General features: G+C 49.9%; 1 protein-coding gene across 10 annotated transcripts in view; it reads right to left on the bottom strand.

The window, feature by feature from the left end:
• Positions 1 to 759: 759 nt before the first annotated feature.
• ppfia3 (PTPRF interacting protein alpha 3) overlaps positions 760 to 17,498 on the bottom strand; it is a 241,101-nt gene continuing 224,362 nt past the window's right edge. For 8 of the 10 annotated variants that reach the window (XM_041178004.1, XM_041177994.1, XM_041178001.1 and 5 more), the window contains 5 exons: positions 14,430 to 14,605; positions 10,648 to 10,716; positions 7,530 to 7,698; positions 6,612 to 6,706; positions 760 to 1,592 (listed from right to left, as the gene is read on the bottom strand). In XM_041178004.1, the coding sequence (XP_041033938.1) occupies positions 6,648 to 6,706; positions 7,530 to 7,698; positions 10,648 to 10,716; positions 14,430 to 14,605 (473 nt within the window). In that variant the 3' untranslated portion in view covers positions 760 to 1,592; positions 6,612 to 6,647. Of the gene's footprint in view, positions 1,593 to 6,611; positions 6,707 to 7,529; positions 7,699 to 10,647; positions 10,717 to 14,429; positions 14,606 to 17,498 lie in introns of those variants that run through there. The other 2 variants (XM_041178002.1, XM_041178003.1) reach the window with 1 other exon arrangement.

Raw genomic sequence — 17,498 nt, 5'->3', positions numbered from 1 at the left:
ACGGTCTCTATTCTTGCTCCGAAAGTCCTTCTTTAGATATCGAGGGTCCTTGGGGGGTCCAGGACACACATGCTCCATCTGGACTGAGACTCCACTCCGCAAAGGGTGGGGGGTGGGTGGGGGGTGCGATCGCCACTCATTTCAAAAATAAAAACATTAAAATTAACAACTCGAGCAAAACGAGGCCCCTCGAAAATATCCGGTGCCCAGTCTAATGTGAGTGTGGGAGCAGGGCCGGAGAGGGTCAGTGCGCTTGCCTGTGATGGGCGGGATGGAGAGAACAGCTGAAAGATCCGGAAAATGCTGCACTTTCACCAGAGCAGTGTCTGCAGATCCATCCAGTCACGGACACGTTTTACTGTTTCTTCACAGAGGCGTCAATTAACACTAAACATCCACTGTCACTCCCAGCCAGTCAGGGACCCATCCAAACTGCTGCAAGACCGAGGCTCAGGATGGTTTCCAGTTGTTCCAGGAGAGATGCAAGGGAGCGAGAGGCAGTAACCATGGGGTTAGATACAGGGTAAAGCTCCCTCTACACTGTCCCCATCAAACACTCCCAGGACAGGTACAGCACGGGGTTAGATACAGAGTAAAATCCCTCTACACTGTCCCCATCAAACACTCCCAGGACAGGTACAGCACGGGGTTAGATACAGAGTAAACTTCGTCTACACTGTCCCCATCAAACACTCCCAGGACAGGTACAGCACAGGGTTAGATACAGAGTAAAGATCCCTCTACACTGTCCCCATCAAACACTCCCAGGACAGGTACAGCACGGGGTTAGATACAGAGTAAAGCTCCCTCTACACTGTCCCCATCTAACACTCCCAGGACAGGTACAGCAACGTAATGTAAACAGTTCTCTCTCTCTCTCTCCGAGCTGTTGTCTGTTCATGCCCCTGAGCCTGTTGCTTAAACACTGGGTCTGGGAATCCCACCTGAGCTCAGTCGATCGAAGGCAAAGAGTTCAATTCCCGGGCAAACAGACAACGAGCTCTGTGCTTTGTGGTGTAACCGGGTGAACCTGGGAGGGAAGTGGGCACAAGAATGCCAAGTGCAAGCGCAGGAGGAGGAAGGGGATTTCTTTAAAAAGAAAGACCAACTTCTGAAAGGCAACGTTCTCCAGCGCAGAAACAATTTTGGAACTTGCACAAAAAAAAAACCTAAAACGACGAATTGGGTGGAGGAAAACGGTGGGGGGGAGGGAAGGCTGAGCGTAGTATTTGCGTTCAGAACCCAAAACTGGACGATGCGTCTCCTCAAACGTCGAGCAGGGGTCACCGCAGGCCTGTGCCAGAACTGGCTCTGTCCGGTTAACCGTCGGTGGTTCCCGACCTCAGTCTTGGAACCCACAGAGTTACAGGAAAACAAAGGAAAAAAGACACGGCAGCATCACAACGGGAATGAAAGAGTCTCTCCAGCCTCTCGCCCACTCTCCTCAGGTGTGTGAAGTGGTGGTGGGGAGAGGGTCTCTCGCTCTTAACAGTCGGGTCAGTCCTGTTATATATATTTTTTCAAACTGGCTCCTCGATTCTCCCAGCCACAACTAACCGCACGGCAGTCGCTTATCTCGACGCCACTCGGACCTGCGGAAGGAACCAGAACGTTTTTTTTTGCGGCTCCTTTTAAACATGGGAGAGAAACGCCCCAACGCAAACACTTGGTGAAAGGGGAACCTTTAAGGGGAACCATGAATTGGGGGGGGTGGGGGAGCGAGGCGGAGGTGGGTGGGGAGGTGCAGGGAGGGGATTCCAGAGCTCGGGGGTCCAGGGCTGCTGAAGGCCTGGCCCCCCCCGGTGTTGGCACGGTGATGGAGGTTCACCATTTGGCAGAGGCGGAATTGGAGGAGTTCAGAGAGGGGGTGGGAGGGTTGTTGCAGGTTTGGAGGAGAGATTACACAGACAGGGAGGGACGAGGCCGCCACTGAATTCGAAATAGAATTTTACAATTCCAGCCGTTGCCGGAACAGGGGACGGTGTTGGGTCACGGGGCATGGGGGGGCGGCGGGGGGGGTTGATGAGGGAATGGAACTTGTTGCTAGTTCAGATCCGAGTTTCGGATTAGCTGCGACAGTAGGAATGGGAGAAATGATGAGGTGGTCACTGCAGGTGTCTCTGAGACAAGAGCTATTTATTCTTTCATAGGATGTGGGCATCGCTGGCAAGGCCAGTATTTGTTGCCCATCCCTAATTGCCCTTGAACTGAGTGGCTTGCTAGGGCCATTTCTGGGGGCAATTAAGAGTCAACCACATTGCTGTGGGTCTGGAGTCACATGTAGGCCAGACCAGAGAAGGATGGCAGATTTCCTTCCCTGAAGGGGATTAGTGAACCAGATGGGTTTTTATGACAATTGATGATAGTGTCATGGTCACCATCTGTGAGACTAGCTTTATATCCCAAACTTGTTAATCGAGTTTAAACTTCACCGGCTGCCGTGGTGGGATTCGAACACATGTCCCCACAGCATTATCCTTGGCGTCTGGTTTACCAGTCCAGTGACATTTCCACTCCATCACCATCTCCCCCAGTGAGTGAGTGAGAGGTCACTCAGCCCATTGCATGTCTGCTGGCTCTGTGCTCAAAGCAATGACGCCCAGTCCTATTTTACACTCTTTGTGTTGCACTGATCTCAAGACAGGATCAAGATTTGGCTTCTATTTTTACTTCATTTTCACAGGAAGTGGGCGTCGCTGGCTAGGCCAGCGTTTTCATCGTCCATCCACAAGCTGCCTTCTTGAGCCGCTGCAGTCCATGTGGTGTAGGTACACCCACAGCGCTGTTAGGGAGGGAGTGCCAGGATTTTGACCCAGCGACAGTGAAGGAACAGTGATATATTTCCAGGTCAGGATGGTGAGTGATTTGGAGGGGAACTTCCAGGTGGTGATGTTCCCCATGTGTCTGCTGCCCTTGTCCTTCTACATGGTAGAGGTAGTGGGTTTGGAAGGTGCTGTCCAAGGAGCCTTGGTGAATTCCTGCAGTGCATCTTGTAGATGGTACACACACTGCTGCTACTGTGTGTCGAGGGTGGAGGGAGTGAATGTTTGTGGATGTGGTGCCAATCAAGTGGGCTGCTTTGTCCTGGATGGTGTCGAAGCTTCTTGAGTGTTGTGATGGTTGGGCCTAGGACCCTGAAGAACTCCTGCAGTGATGTCCTGGAGTTGAGATGATTGATCTCCAACAGCCACAACCATCTTCCTTTGTGCTAGGTGCGCCGTGGTCGTGTGGTGGGGGGGGTGGGGGGGGTGGTGTTGGGGGGAAGCAGTGGCATTGTGATAATACCCACCGGACTAGTAATCCAGAGGGCCATGCTAAAGTTCTGGGACGGGGGTTCAAGTCTCACCACAGCAAGTGGTGGAATTTAAATTCAGTTAACAAATCTGGAATTAAAAAGCTAATCTCAGTAACAGGGACCATGAATCAATTGTCATAAATAAGGCCTTTTGGGCATAGGAAATCTGCCATCCTTACCCAGTCTGGCCTACATGTGACTCCAAACCCGCAGCAATGTGGTTGACTCTTAAATGGCCAAGCAAACCACTCACTTGTATCAAACTGCTACAAAAAGGAACAAAACCAAACTGACCACCCAACATCGGCCTAGGCTGCGGGAATGACAATGGCAAACTCAGCCCTGTCAACCCTGCAGAGTCCTCCTTACTAACATATTGGGGACTTGTGCCAAAATTGGGAGAGCTGTCTCACAGACTAGTCAAGGAACAGCCTGACACAGTCATCCTCATGTAAACATACCTTACAGATAACGTCCCAGACACCACCATCACCATCCCTGGGTATGTCATGTCCCACCGGCAAGACAGACCCAGTGGAGGTGGTGACACAGTGGTATACAGTCAGGAGGGAGTTGCCCTGGGAGTCCTCAACATCGACTCCGGACCCCATCACGTCTCATGGCATCAGGTCAAACATAGGCAAGGAAACCTCCTGCCGATTACCACCTACCGCATTCCCTCAGCTGATGAATCAGTGCTTCTCCATGTTGAACATCACTTGGTGGCAAGGGCACAGTATGTAGTCTGGGTGAGGGACTTCAATGCCCAGCACCAAGAGTGACTCGGTAGTACCACTACTGACCGAGCTGGCCGAATCCTAAAGGACATCTGCTACAGACCTCGTCTAGCAGCTGTGGTGAGGGAAACACTTACTCAAACTTGTCCTCACCAATCTACCTGTCCCAGATGCCTCTGTCCATGACAGTATCAGTAGGAGTGACCACTACACAGTCATTGTGGAGATAAAGTCCCACCTTCACATTGAGGATACCCTCCATCGTGTTGTGTGGCACTCCCACCGTGCTAAATGGGATAGATTTCAAACAGATCTAGCAACTCAAGCCTGGGCATCCATGAGGTGCTGTGGGCCATCAGCAGCAGCAGAACTGTATTTGAACTCAATCTGTAACCTCATGACCCGGCATATCCCCCACTCTACCATTACCATCAAGCCAGGAGATCAACCCTGGTTCAATGAAGAGGGCATGCCAGGAGCAGCGCCAGGCATTCCTGAAAATGAGATGTCAACCTGTTGAAGCTACAACACAGGACTACTTGTATGCCGAACAGCATAAGCAGCAAGTGATAGACAGAGCTAAGCGATCCCACAACCAACAGATCAGATCTAAGCTCTGCAGTCCTGCCACATCCAGTCGTGAATGGTGGTGAATAATCAAACAACTCACTGGAGGAGGAAGCTCCACAAATATCCCCATCCTCCATGATGGGGGAGCCCAGCACATCAGCGCTAAAGATAAGGCTGAAGCATTTGCAACAATCTTCAGCCAGATGTGCCGAGTGGATGATCCATCTCGGCCTCCTCCAGAGGTCCACAGCATTACAGATGCCAGTCTTCAGCCAATTTGATTCACGCCACATGATATCAAGAAATAGCTGAAGGCACTGGATACTGCAAAGGCTATGGGCCCTGACAATATTCCGGCAATAGTACTGAAGACTTGTGCTCCAGAACTTGCTGCACCCCTAGCCAAGCTGTTTCAGTACAGCTACAACACTGGCATCCACCCGGCTATGTGGAAAAATACCCAGGTATGTCTTGTACACAAAAAGTGGGATAAATCCAACCTGGCCAATTACCGCCCCATCAGTCTACTCTCGATCATCAGTAAAGTGATGGAAGGGGGTCATCAACAGTGTTATCAAACAACCTGCTCATTGACACTCAGTTTGGGTTCCACCAGGGGCACTCAGCTCCTGACCTCATTACAGCTTTGGTTCAAACATGGACAAAAGAGCTGAACTCCTGAGATGGGGTAAGAGTAGCTGCCCTTGACATCAAGGCAGTGTTTGACCGAGTGTGGTATCAAGGAGCCCTAGCAAAACTGGGGTCAATGGGAATCAGGGGGAAAACTCTCTGCTGGTTGGAGTCATACCTAGCACAAAGCAACATGGTTGTGGTTGATGGAGGCCAGTCATCTCAGCTCCAGGACATCACTGCAGGAGTGACATCAGTGTCACACAATATGATGGAGGGTATTCTCAATGTGAAGCCAGGACTTCGTCACCACAAGGACAATGCAGCGGTCACTCCTCTAATATTGTCATGGACGGATGGATCTGCAGCAGGCAGGTTGGTGAGGATGAGGTCAAGTAGGTTTTTCCCTCTTGTTGGTTCCCTCAGCACCTGCCGCAGACCCAATCTAGCAGCTATGTCCTTTAGGACTCAGGCAGCTCGGTCAGTAGTGGTGCTACCGAGCCACTCTTGGTGATGGACATTGAAGTCTCCCGCTCAGAGTACATTCTGTGCCCTTGCCACCTTCAGTGCTTCCTCCAAGTGGTGTTCAACATGGAGGAGCACTGATTCATCAGCTGAGGGAGGGCGGTACATGGTGATCAGCAGGAGGTTTCCTTGCCCATGTTTGACCTGATGCCATGAGACTTCATGGAGTCCAGAGTCAATGTTGAGGATTCCCAGGGCAACTCCCTCCTGACTGTATCCCTCTGGTGAGTCTGTCCTTTCGATGGGACAGGACATACCCAGGGATGGTGGTGGTGGTGTCTGGGACATTGTCTGTCAGGTGTGGTTCCATGAATGTGACTATGTCAGGCTGTTACTTGACTAATCTGTGAGGCAGCTCTCCCAATTTTGGCACTAGCCCCCGGATGTTAGTAAGGAGGACTCTGCAGGGTCAACATTGTCCTTTTCAATGCTGGGTGACCCGTCCAGTTTCATTCCTTTCTTTAGGCTTTGAAGTGGTTTGGTACAACTGAGAGGCTTTCTAGGCCATTTCAGAGTCAACCACATTGCTGTGGGTCAGGGGCCACGTGCAGGCCAGACCAGGATGTTCGAGGTGGGTTTTTACGACAATCAATTCATGGTCACTATTACTGGGACTAGCTTATTAATTCCTTAAATATTAACTGAGTTTAAATTCCACAGGGATTCGAACCTGTGTCCCCAGACCATTAGTCTGGAGCCTTTGTATTACCAGTCCAGTGACCATTACCACACACCACCGCCTCCAACTGGCCACAAAGGACACTGCATCCAATTTCAGCCTCTGGATCTTCCATGCAATTGGGTACATTGAGATTCTCCGACTGCGCAGAGCTCTGTTAAGCCCCAATACTCACCCAACTGCATTCGTTGATCACACTTGTTGAGTAATGCTAGCATGAATATGTCCGGATTGAAGGCGTATCAGCTCGTGGAGTCCCTGAGGGGTTACCTAATTTTAAAAAAAATGACATTTGTGATAAAAGAGCAGTTGAATCCTTACGAAATTTGTACGAGTCATTTAATAGCAGATGGAACTGGCCAGTTACACTGTTGCTTGTTGTTTGATTCCGCTCATCTCTAAGCTCTCGTCTCTCTCTCTCTCTCTCCCTCCCTCCCTATTTCGTCAGTTCTGTTCAGATGATTAGCCAGCTAAGCCTTTCTCTCCTGCTTCCTCCTGAGCACCCAATACCCTCCGGTCCCGTAACTCACGCCTTTGGGTCAGTGGTCCAAAATCCAGGCCGACATTCCCAGTGCAGCGCTGAGGGAGTGCTGCACTGCCGGGGGTGCCGTTTTTCAGATGAGGCATTAAACCAAGGTCCCTTTTGCCCTGTCAGGACGTAAAAGATCCCGCAGGCACCGTCCGCAGGGGGGCTTCTCCCCCCTCCATACCCTGGACAACATTTATCCCTCCATAAGCAAGACGGAAACAGATGATCTGGTCATTATCACGTTGCTGTTTGCGGGATCTTGCTGTGTGCAGATTGGGTGCCACGTTCCCTGCATTACAACAGTGACGACACTTTGAAAATACTTCATGGGGGCTGTGAAGCACTTTGGGAAGTCCCGGGGATGTGACAGGGGCTATATAAACGCGTGTCTTTCTTTCCCTCTGTGCTCAAGTCTTGACTATCTCCGCCATGCCCCATCGACCCTGTGCATGCCCCCACCCTCATCGCCATGTCCGAGTCACCCTGAGCCCTCCGAGCTCGCCCGATATTTGACCTTTCCATCGGTCGGTGCCGGAGGCCGGAGACAGGGGTAGAGGGACTTACTGTCCGGCTGCACCTTCCGTAGCTGCACGCTCTGTGAGGCGATGGCTGCTGCGGTCACCCGGAAGTTGGCTGGGAGGGTTTCGGACGTGTCCGAGGTCATGTCACGCATCTCCTTCGCCCGGAACCGCTTGCGCCACGAGGGGGCTCGGCTGAAGTTCTTGGCGTCATCCTGAAAAGAATCGGGAAGGAATTCAGATCCATCGTTCAGGGATACGGGGGGGAGGGGTGGGGTGGGTGGGGAGGCCATTCAGCCCATCGAGCTTGTCCCACCATTCACTGAGATCACACCTTATCTGTATCTTAACCCCATCGACTTACCTTGGCTCCATATTCCTTTATATTCAGTTAGTCTTGCTGTGATTATATAGGGCTCTGGTAGAACCACATCTAGAGTGCAGTGCTTAGTTTTGGGCTCCTTACTAAGAAAGGACATACATACGAACATACGAATTAGGAGCAGGAGTAGGCCACTCAGCCCCTGGAGCCTGCTCCGCCGTTCAATAAGATCGTGGCTGATCCGATTGTAACCTCAACCCCACATTCCCGCCGACCCCCGATAACCTTTCACCCCCTTGTTAATCAAGAATCTTGCTCTGCCTGAAAAATATTCGGAGACTGTTTCCACCGCCTTTTGATGAAGGGAATTCCAAAGACTCTCAACCCTCTGAGAGAAAATTTTCTCCTCACCTCTGTCGTAAATGAGCGACCCCCTTATTTTTAAACAGTGAGCCCGAGTTCCAGATTCATCCACCAGAGGAAACGTCTTCTCCACATCCACCCTGTCAAAACCCCTCAGGATCTTAAAGGTTTCAATTAAGTCACCTCTTACTCTTCTAAATTCCAGTGGATACAAGCCTAACCTGTCCAAGCCTTTCCTCATAAGACAACTCACCCATTCCTGGTATTACAAAACAAAAACAGAATTACCTGGAAAAACTCAGCAGGTCTGGCGGAGAAGAAAAGAGTTGACGTTTCGTTTTTCACTCCTGGTATTAGTCTGGTAAACCTTCTCTGAACTGCTTCTAACGCATTTATATCTTTCTTTAAAAAAGGAGACCAGTACTGCACAATAGTCCAGATGTGGTCTCACCAGTGCCCTGTACAACTGAAGCAAAACCTCCCTACTTTTGTAATCAATTCTCCTCACAGTAAATGATAACATTATATTAGCGTTCCTAATCACCTGCTGCACTTGCCATAGAAGGAGTGCAACAAAGGCTCACTTGACTGATTCATGGGATGAAGGGATTGTCCAATGAGGAGAGACTGAGTAGACTAGGCCTACATTCCCTCAAGTTTGGAAGAGTGAGGTGTTCTCGTTAAAACGTATGAAATTCTTCAAAGGGCTGGACAAGGTTGATGCTGGGAGGAGGTTTCCCCTCCTGGGAAATCGAGAACACAGGGTCACAGTCTCAGAATAAAGGGTTGGCCATTTCAGACGGAGATGAGGAGAAATTTCTTCACTAAGAGGATCTTTGGAATTCTCCACCCCGGAGAGTTGTGGATGCTCAGTCATTGAGTAGAGTCAGGACAGAGACTGACAGGTTTCCGGATACTGTGGGAATTAAGGGAAATGGAGGTGGAGCAGGAAGGCGGAGTTGAAGGGGATGATCAGCCATGAATGGTGAGCAGGCCTGAGGGGCTGAATGGCCTACTCCACCTCCTATTTCTTATGTTCTTATGTCACGTTTGCCAAAACCTGTTGCTCTCAGATTTAAAATGCTTAATTGAGCCCCAGCATCTAATGCTTCTTGTGGGAGAGAGTTCCACACTACTACCACCCTTTGTGTGAAGAAATGTTTCCCTAGCCTCCCTCCTGAGTGGTCTGGCTCTGATTTTGAGGTTATGTCTGCCTCTCCTAGACTCCCCTACCAATAGAAAAAACTTTGCGCTATCTATCCTAACAACTCCCTAAGGACCTCACTCAAACCTTAACCTTCTATAATATCTATTCCAAGGTAAATCAGCCTGGTTCACATAAACATGACTCGCCATCTAACCCTTGCCCAGGTCAAGCCGGGAACTGTCCAAGAAATGGGAGGGGACCAGATTGCTGACGCCACTAAGTCCGAACATATGAATTTAATGTGGGCAGGGGGTGGGTGGGGGCTATAGGAGCTTAGTTAATGTAACATTTCTCCCCCTTGAGCTCACTCGCCCTCATCTCCACAGGTTGTGCACTCATGCATTGGTTTCCCAGATTCGATATTTGTCTTCAGTGGCTTTGCGTGCGTCAATTGAATCAGCAAGTGCTGGAGAACTATTTGACTTTGGTGGGCTTCACAGTCAAACCCTCAATCTCCCTTAGTGCTGCCCTCACCCAGCTTCCCATTCTCCCCCCTCCCACCCCCCCTCACCCCACCCTGGCTTCAGAAGCTTACTTAAGCGTTGCCTATTTCTGCTTTTGCCCTCTCCTGACCCCCTCCCTTCTGTAAGCGATTAATAAAGCATTTGGGATCCTAGGCTTTATAAATAGAAGCACAGGGTACAAAAACAAGGAGGTTAGAGTGAACCTTTATAAAACACTGGTTCAGCCTCAACTGGAGTATTGTGCACAGTTCTGGGCACCACGTTTCAGGAAGGAGATGAAGGCTTCAGAGAGGGGGCAGAAAAAAGATTCAGGCAAACGGTTCCAGGGATGAGGAATTTCAGTTACTCGAATAGACTGGAGAAGCTGGGACTGTTCTGCTGGGAGAAGAAGAGATTAGGAGGAGATGTGATAGAGGTGTTCAAAATTGCAGGGGAGTGGTGGCAGGGAGTCTGGATGGAGCAGATAGGTGGAAACTGTCCCCACTGTCATCAGGATCGAGGACCGATTTAAGGTGATTCGCAAAAGAAGCAACAGTGACAGCGAGTAGCGAGGGTCTGGAATGCAATGCCCGAGAGCATTGTGGGGGCAGATTCAATCGTGGTTTTCCGAAGGAAGCTGGATTATTATCTAAAGAGACAAGGTTTGCGAGGGTGAAGGAGAAAAGGAGAGGGAGCGGGACTAGGTGAGGGGCCCTGACAGAGAGCCAGCAGGGATGCGATGGGTCAAGTGGCCTCCTTCTGCGCTGTGACCACGCTACAATTACTAACTGGTACGAATGTGAGGCAGGCCGGCCGAGTTCACACGAACCTCTTCCTGACGTCGGTCGGTCCCTTGAAGCAGCAGGTTTTTGAATTCATTTTCCAGTATTTGACGGGCCTGATGGGAGAGAAGAAGATAACTTCATTAGTGTCACAAGAGCTGGTGGAGGCATTGCTACACATGGTGGGACCACCACAAGAAAGCACCCAAGGCTGGCTGCGAGATATTTCAATCCATCCACCCACCTGCCTCCTGTCCGAACAATCGTGTAACCGATGGGTAACTCAACCCTCTCTGCCCTCATCCAATTCCGGCCTTCTGTGTAGGCCCGATTGTAGTCACTCCGTCACCGGTGGCCATGCCAGTGCCAGGGCCCTCAGCTCTGGGACTGCCTCCCTAAACCTCGCCACCTCTCTCGGGGGTGTAGCGGTATTATCACTGGACTGGTATTCCAGGGACCCAGGTTCAAATCCCACCAACAGCAGGTTGGTGGTTGGTGGAATTTGAATTGGAAATAAAAAGTCTAATGGTCACCATGAAATTGTCATTAAAAACCCACCTGGGTTCACTAATGCCCCCTTTAGGGAAGGAAATCTGCTGTCCTTACCTGGTCTGGTCTACATGTGACTCTTAAAAATGCCCTCTGAACAAGGGCAATTAGGGATGGGCACTAAATGCTAGCCAGTGATGCCCACATCCCATGAGCGCATCTGTGCCAACTTTCGTTTGATAATCTCTCCTGGGACATTAAAACGCTAAAGGCGCTATATAAATGCAAGTTATTGCTGTTGTTCAATGTTACCTTGAATAGATCTAGGTGTTCTTTGAGAGAGGTGTTTCCTCTCACCGAGTGAGAATTACTGGCACACTCTGGCTGCATTCCTGGTTGCTCAGAGCAAGCGGGGGGATCTTCCTGATTCACCGCCATCCCCATGGCGAAGGTTCTCCTACAATTTCCCCTCACAAAGCGGTTCAGCGAGTAACCCCTCGCTCAGAGGTAATGCTGTGTTACCCACCTCCAAAATCAGAACCTGGGCACATTGTCCAGCAGGGTGCCCTCCCCCTGTTACCCCCGGGTGATGAGGGGAGGGGGACTCTCGTGTCTGTGTGCGTGTGGTCAAATCTTGACCGGCAGATGTTTAGGCACATGGGGGCTGGATGTCCCACGAGGTAGTGGGACCCAGGGTGCAGGGTTTACTTCCTTTTTCTTTATTGTTAAGACAGTTGGTCTCAAAACACGATTTTTAAAAATTTTTTCATGGGATACGAGCATTGCTGACAAGGCCAGCATTTGTTGCCCGTCCCTAAATACCCAGGACTCACCTACCCCACCCCCCCACCCCCCCCCCACTCCCTTGAACTGAGGGGCTTTCCTAGGCCATTTCAGAGTCAACCACATGGCTGTGGGTCTGGAGTCACATGTAGGCCAGACCAGGTCAGGAGGGCAGATTTCCCTCCCCAAAGGACATTGGTGAACCAGATGGGGTTTTAAGGACAAGCGGTGATAGTTTCATGATCCCCATTACTGCGACTAGCTTCATATTAACTGGATTGCAATTCCACCAGGTGGGATTTGAACCCATGTCCCCAGGGCATTAGTCTGGGCCTCTGGATTACTGGTCCAGTGACATCATCACTATGAAAATTGCAGCCACGAGCAGAGATTGGACAGACGAGCGTTGTTTTCTTTAGAACAGAGGAGGCTGAGGGAGTGACCTAATTGAGGGGTAGAAAATTATGAGTGGCCTAAATAGGGTAGACAGGGAAGACTGGTGTCCCTGAGCTGAGGGGGGCACAGATTTAAGGTGATTGGTAGAAGGCTTAGAGGGGGACATGAGGGAAAACCTTTTCAGCCAGAGGGTGGTGGGTGTCTGGAATTCGCTGCCTGGATTGGTGGTTGAGGCTGAAATGCTCAACTCATTTAAAAGGTACCTGGATCTGCACCTGAAGCGCTGTAACCTGCAAGGCCCCGGACCAGGCGCTGGAAAGTGGGATTAAAATGAGCGGCTGGTTTCGTTTTCATCTTTTTCTGGACAGCACAGACATGATGGGCTGAATGGCCTCCCTGTGAGGCGGTAACTTTTCTCTGGTTCTGTGGTTCTATGCCGCTGTCTTTCCCCCAGTGCGGTTTGATGGACAAGCTGCTGCTATTCTGAACAATTAGTGGCAAACTCCTCTCAGTCGTTAATGTCAGCGGTGCCGAGATTCAGAATGTCTTTGGTTTAAGTGTTTCCTTTGTCCTTCCCTGGAACGCTGGCCATTTGAGAGTTGAGAAAACAGGACTTGCAGGGCAGTGCGATGAGGAGATGCTACAGTGTCCGGTCCACGGCTCACCCGTCCCAGCCCTCGACTGACACAGATAAACAATCCCCAATACGCCGAGAGTGAGAAGCCAGGAATAGAGTACAGTTCCTTCCTTTCCTGCAGACTCTGTGCCAGTGTTTCAAGTGAACAGAAGGTGTGATCATTACTCATCCTAGCACCCAGTGACTCACTGCCATTCCCTTCCCCATCCAATTCTCTCTCCCACCACCCCCAGCCACCGCCTCTCTTGAAGCCACCGACTTATGTTAAGGTCCAGCTCTACAGCACCTCAACCCAATTAGAAACGGCTACAGCTACTCAACTGTGGAAGCCATCACACTTCTCCAGTCCATACTTTGCCAGCAGGAGTCGCTGGACAGGGAGCAGCACAAGAAATCAAAACCACTTTCATGCTGTGTTCCAGCCTGAGCACAGACAGGTACAGCGAGCGTGCGGGGTGTTGGAGTGGCACAAGGCCAGGTCAAATTAGCCGATGTGGTGGAGGCTGGGACTCGAAACAGAGAGTACCCGCCTGACTCAAAAGGTGTTCAGCCATTGGTCAATGGGTGCCAGAAGGTTACCCAGCTGACTCTTTCAGTGCACTACAGAGGGAGTGCTGCAACGCGATGAGACGTTAAACCAAGGCCCCGTGTGCCCTCTCGGGTGGAACATAAAAGATCCCATGGCACCCGTTTTGAAGAAGGGCAGGACCTGGGCCCATGTTTAGCCCGAGCCCGCCATCACTAAAAGGCAACTTAACTGGTCACTCTCACGTTGCTGCTTGTGGGAGCTTGCTGTGCACAAACTGACAGCCGTGTTTCCCACATTACCACAGTGATTATACTTCAAGAACGACTTCATTTTGGGATGTCCTGAGATGGTGAAAGATGCGACATTCTTCTCTCTCGAAAATCCCCGTGCTCATCGTCACCTCCGAAACCCATCTGCTCTCGCTCAAACTCAATCTCGTTTCTCCATTCCAATTTTCCATGTCTTTTTTTGATCGATACACCAGTGGTCAGGGCTGAATGTCGATCGCTTGTTGCTTCTAGCCTGCAGCAACAGCTCACCCTCCTCAGAGTCACAACAGTGCCCCACATTCCAATTCCTTTTTTTTTCCCTGGAACCTCCCTATCATGGAATTCCCTCCCATCATCAGGATTCCCTGCCTTCCAGGGGACATGGGTTCAAATCACCCTGCAGCAGCTGGTGGAGTTTAAATTCGATTAATAAATCTGGAACTGAAAGCTAGTCTCAGTAACGGTGGCCATGAAACTATCATCAATTGTTGTAAAAACCCATCTGGTTCACTAATGCCCTTTAGGGAAGGAAATCTGCTGTCCTTACCTGGTCTGGCCCACATGTGACTCCAGACCCACAACAATGTTGACTCTTAACTACCTTCTGAAATCTCCAAGCAAGGCACTCAGTTCAAGGGCAATTAGGGATGGGCAACAAATGCTGGCCTTGCCAGCGACACCCACATCCCATGAAAGAACTAAGACGTATCTCAGGTCCTCACGTACCTGTGTGTTTTGCATTGGGATCTGCAGGAGCAGAGCGACATCATTATGATCGAAGGTGTCGTCCAGTGCGATGAGAGCCCCGTGGACTCCGCTCTCCTGCAGGTTATTGCTGTACTCCTTTAGCCCAATGTCCTGTACCCAGCCCATCATTCGATCATTCGTCCACACCATCACATCTAGAAAGGTCAGAAGGAGAACAGTTTGGAAGTACGCTTGTAAATCCAAATCAGAAACATCAGGAGGCAAGAGGGGGCATGCACTTCAGGCGAAGTTGGGATTAGCGGTGGTTGTGGGGAGAACGTGGGGTAAATGGGAAAACAAAGGCCAATATTTATATACTGTAACCTCTCCAGTCTGGATTTCCTTTTTTATTCTTTCACAGGATGTGGGTGTTGCTGACTAGACCAGCATTTATTGCCCATTCCTGATTTCTCCCTAGATGGTGGGGGTGAGACATCTTCTTGAACCACTGCAGTCCATGTGGTGTAGGTACACCCACAGCGCCGTTAGGGAGGCAGTTCCAGGATTTTGACCTAGCGACAGTGAAGGAATGGTGATATATTTCCAAGTCAGGACGGTGAGTGACTTGGAGGGGAACTTCCAGGTGATGGTGTTCCCATGTGTCTGCTGCCCTTGTCCTTCTAGGTGGTAGAGGTCGTGGGTTTGGAAGGTGCTGTCGAAGGAGCCTTGGTGAATCTTGCAGTGCATCTTGTAGATGGTACACACACTGCTGCTACTGTGTGTTGGTGGTGGCGGGCGTGAATATTTCTATTGTTTGGATACATCAGTTGTTCACAAATTTTTAAACAGACCCAAACAACTCACAGCATCACTTTAGTCCCCTACACTGGGAGCAAAACATGGAAGATACAGTATTTGGATAAGCAAAACCATTTTTATCACTACTTTCTAATTGGATTTCCAAAAGGCATTTGATAAGGTGCCACATCAAAGGTTACGAAATAAAATAAAAACACGTGGTGTAGGGGGAAACATTAACATGAATGAAGGATTGGTCAGCAAACAGGAAGCAGAAAGGAGGGATAAGTGGGTCATTCTCGGGCTGGCAAGATGCAACCAGTGGAGTGCCACAGGGATCGGTGCTGCAGTCTCAACTCCTCACAATCCACATAAATGACCTGGACTAGGAGCTGTAAGTATGGTTGCTAAATATGCTGATGTCACAAAGGTGTAAGGTGAATTGTGAGGACATAAAGAGTCCCTCGAGGGATTTAGATGGTTAAGAGACTGGGCAAATAATTGGCAGTTGGAATATAATGTGGGGAAAATGTGAACTCGTCCACTTTGGCAGGAAGAATAGGAAAGCAGTTTACCATTTAAATAGAGAAAGACGGCAAAACTCTACGGCACAATGAGATCTGGGTGTCCTGGTAATTGAACCACAAAATGTTCGTAGGCAGGTACTGCAAGTGATTAGGAAGGAAAATGGGATATTATTGTTCATTGCAAGGGGAAGGGAGTGTAAGAGTAAGGATGTTTGGCTACAGCTGTAGAGGGTGTTGGTGAGACCACATCTGGAATGCTGTGCACAGTTTGGTCTCCTTATTTGAGAAAGGATATAATCGTGTTCGAAGCAGTTCAGAGAAGCTTCACTCAACTCATTCCTGGGATGAGGAAAGGTTGGGCAGGTTGCACCTGTGCCTCCTGGGGTTTAGAAGAGTGGGAGACGATCTTATTGAAACGTGTAAGATCCTGAGGGGGCTTGACAGGGTGGACACTGAAAGGGGGTCCGGGGATTTCCGGCCCCAGTGGCGGACATCGCCGAGGGTGGGGCAGGAATGTTCGGGGAGCTGTTGGCTTTTAACCGGCTCTCCAGATTCTCCCCTCCTGCCCGTGACGATTCCCGCCAGTGTCGAGGCAGGAAAATCCCACCCGACCTCGCCCCTCTTGGGAAAGACCAGAGCGAGGGGGGACTCAGTTTGAAAATAAGGGGGGGGTTTTTCCAGCCCTGACACCAGCAGGCAGGGCCGGGGGGGTGGGACATTTGGACGGTGGTTAAAAGTCAACGGCTCTCCAAATTTTCCCATCCCACCCGGGGCGATGCCCGCCAGTATCGCGGCTGGAAAATCCCAGCCAAGGGCTCTCCCTTTGAAGACGGAGACAAGGAGAAATGTTTTCTCTCAGAGGGTGGTTGCTCTGTGGGAATTCTCTTCCCCAGAGAGCAGGAAGGCCGGGTCACTGAATATGTTTAAGGCTGAGTTAGATCAATTCTTGATTGATAAAGGGGTCAAAGGGGATAGGGGACAAACAGGAAAGTATAGTTGAGGCCACAGTCAGATCAGCCATGATCATATCAAATGGCAGAGCAGGTTTGAGGGGCTGAATGGCCTACTCCTGCTCCTAATTCATATGCTTTTATGTACCTTAACATTTTATCACTGTTCAATGTTTCAGGTAAATACTTATATCTACGGGTTTCCCAGTTCACAAACTTGCAGTCCAGCATTCCAATATCCAAAATCAAGAAGTGACTTAGCCCCGAGTATTCCAGACCGGAGAGATTACTGTTTCAAGCCTCACATGACACTTCACACGAGCGTAATTAAATAAAACTTGAAACTGAGCTACAGAAAGAGATTTTTGGACAAGTGACCAAAAGCTTGGTAAATGAGACAGATTTTAAAGAGCGACTTAAAGGAGAGAGGTAGAGGGAATTCCAGAGCTTAAGGCCCATAGGTGATTGAATGCCAACGATGCGGGCAATGACCAATTGAGGATGTACAAGAGGCCAGAATTGGAGGATGCAAAGGTGTTGGAAGGTTGTAGGGCTGGAGGAGGTGACAGAGATATAGCTTCTTTCACAACCCCAGATATCCAACATCAGCCAATGAGGTATTTCTGAAGGGTGGTCACTGTTGGTGTGTAGGAAATGTAGTACATACGAACATACAAATTAGGAGTAGGAGTCAGCCACTCGGCAAATCGAGCTTGCTCCGCCAATCAATAAGATCATGGATGATCCGATTGTAACTTCAACTCCACATTTCTACCTACCTCTGATAACCTTTCACCCCCTTGTTTATCAAGAATCTATCTAGCTCTGCCTTA

The sequence above is a fragment of the Carcharodon carcharias genome, chromosome 31 (genome assembly GCF_017639515.1).
Source record: "Carcharodon carcharias isolate sCarCar2 chromosome 31, sCarCar2.pri, whole genome shotgun sequence".
Classification (NCBI taxonomy): domain Eukaryota; kingdom Metazoa; phylum Chordata; class Chondrichthyes; order Lamniformes; family Lamnidae; genus Carcharodon; species Carcharodon carcharias.
This window is presented reverse-complemented; position numbering and strand designations above follow the sequence as displayed.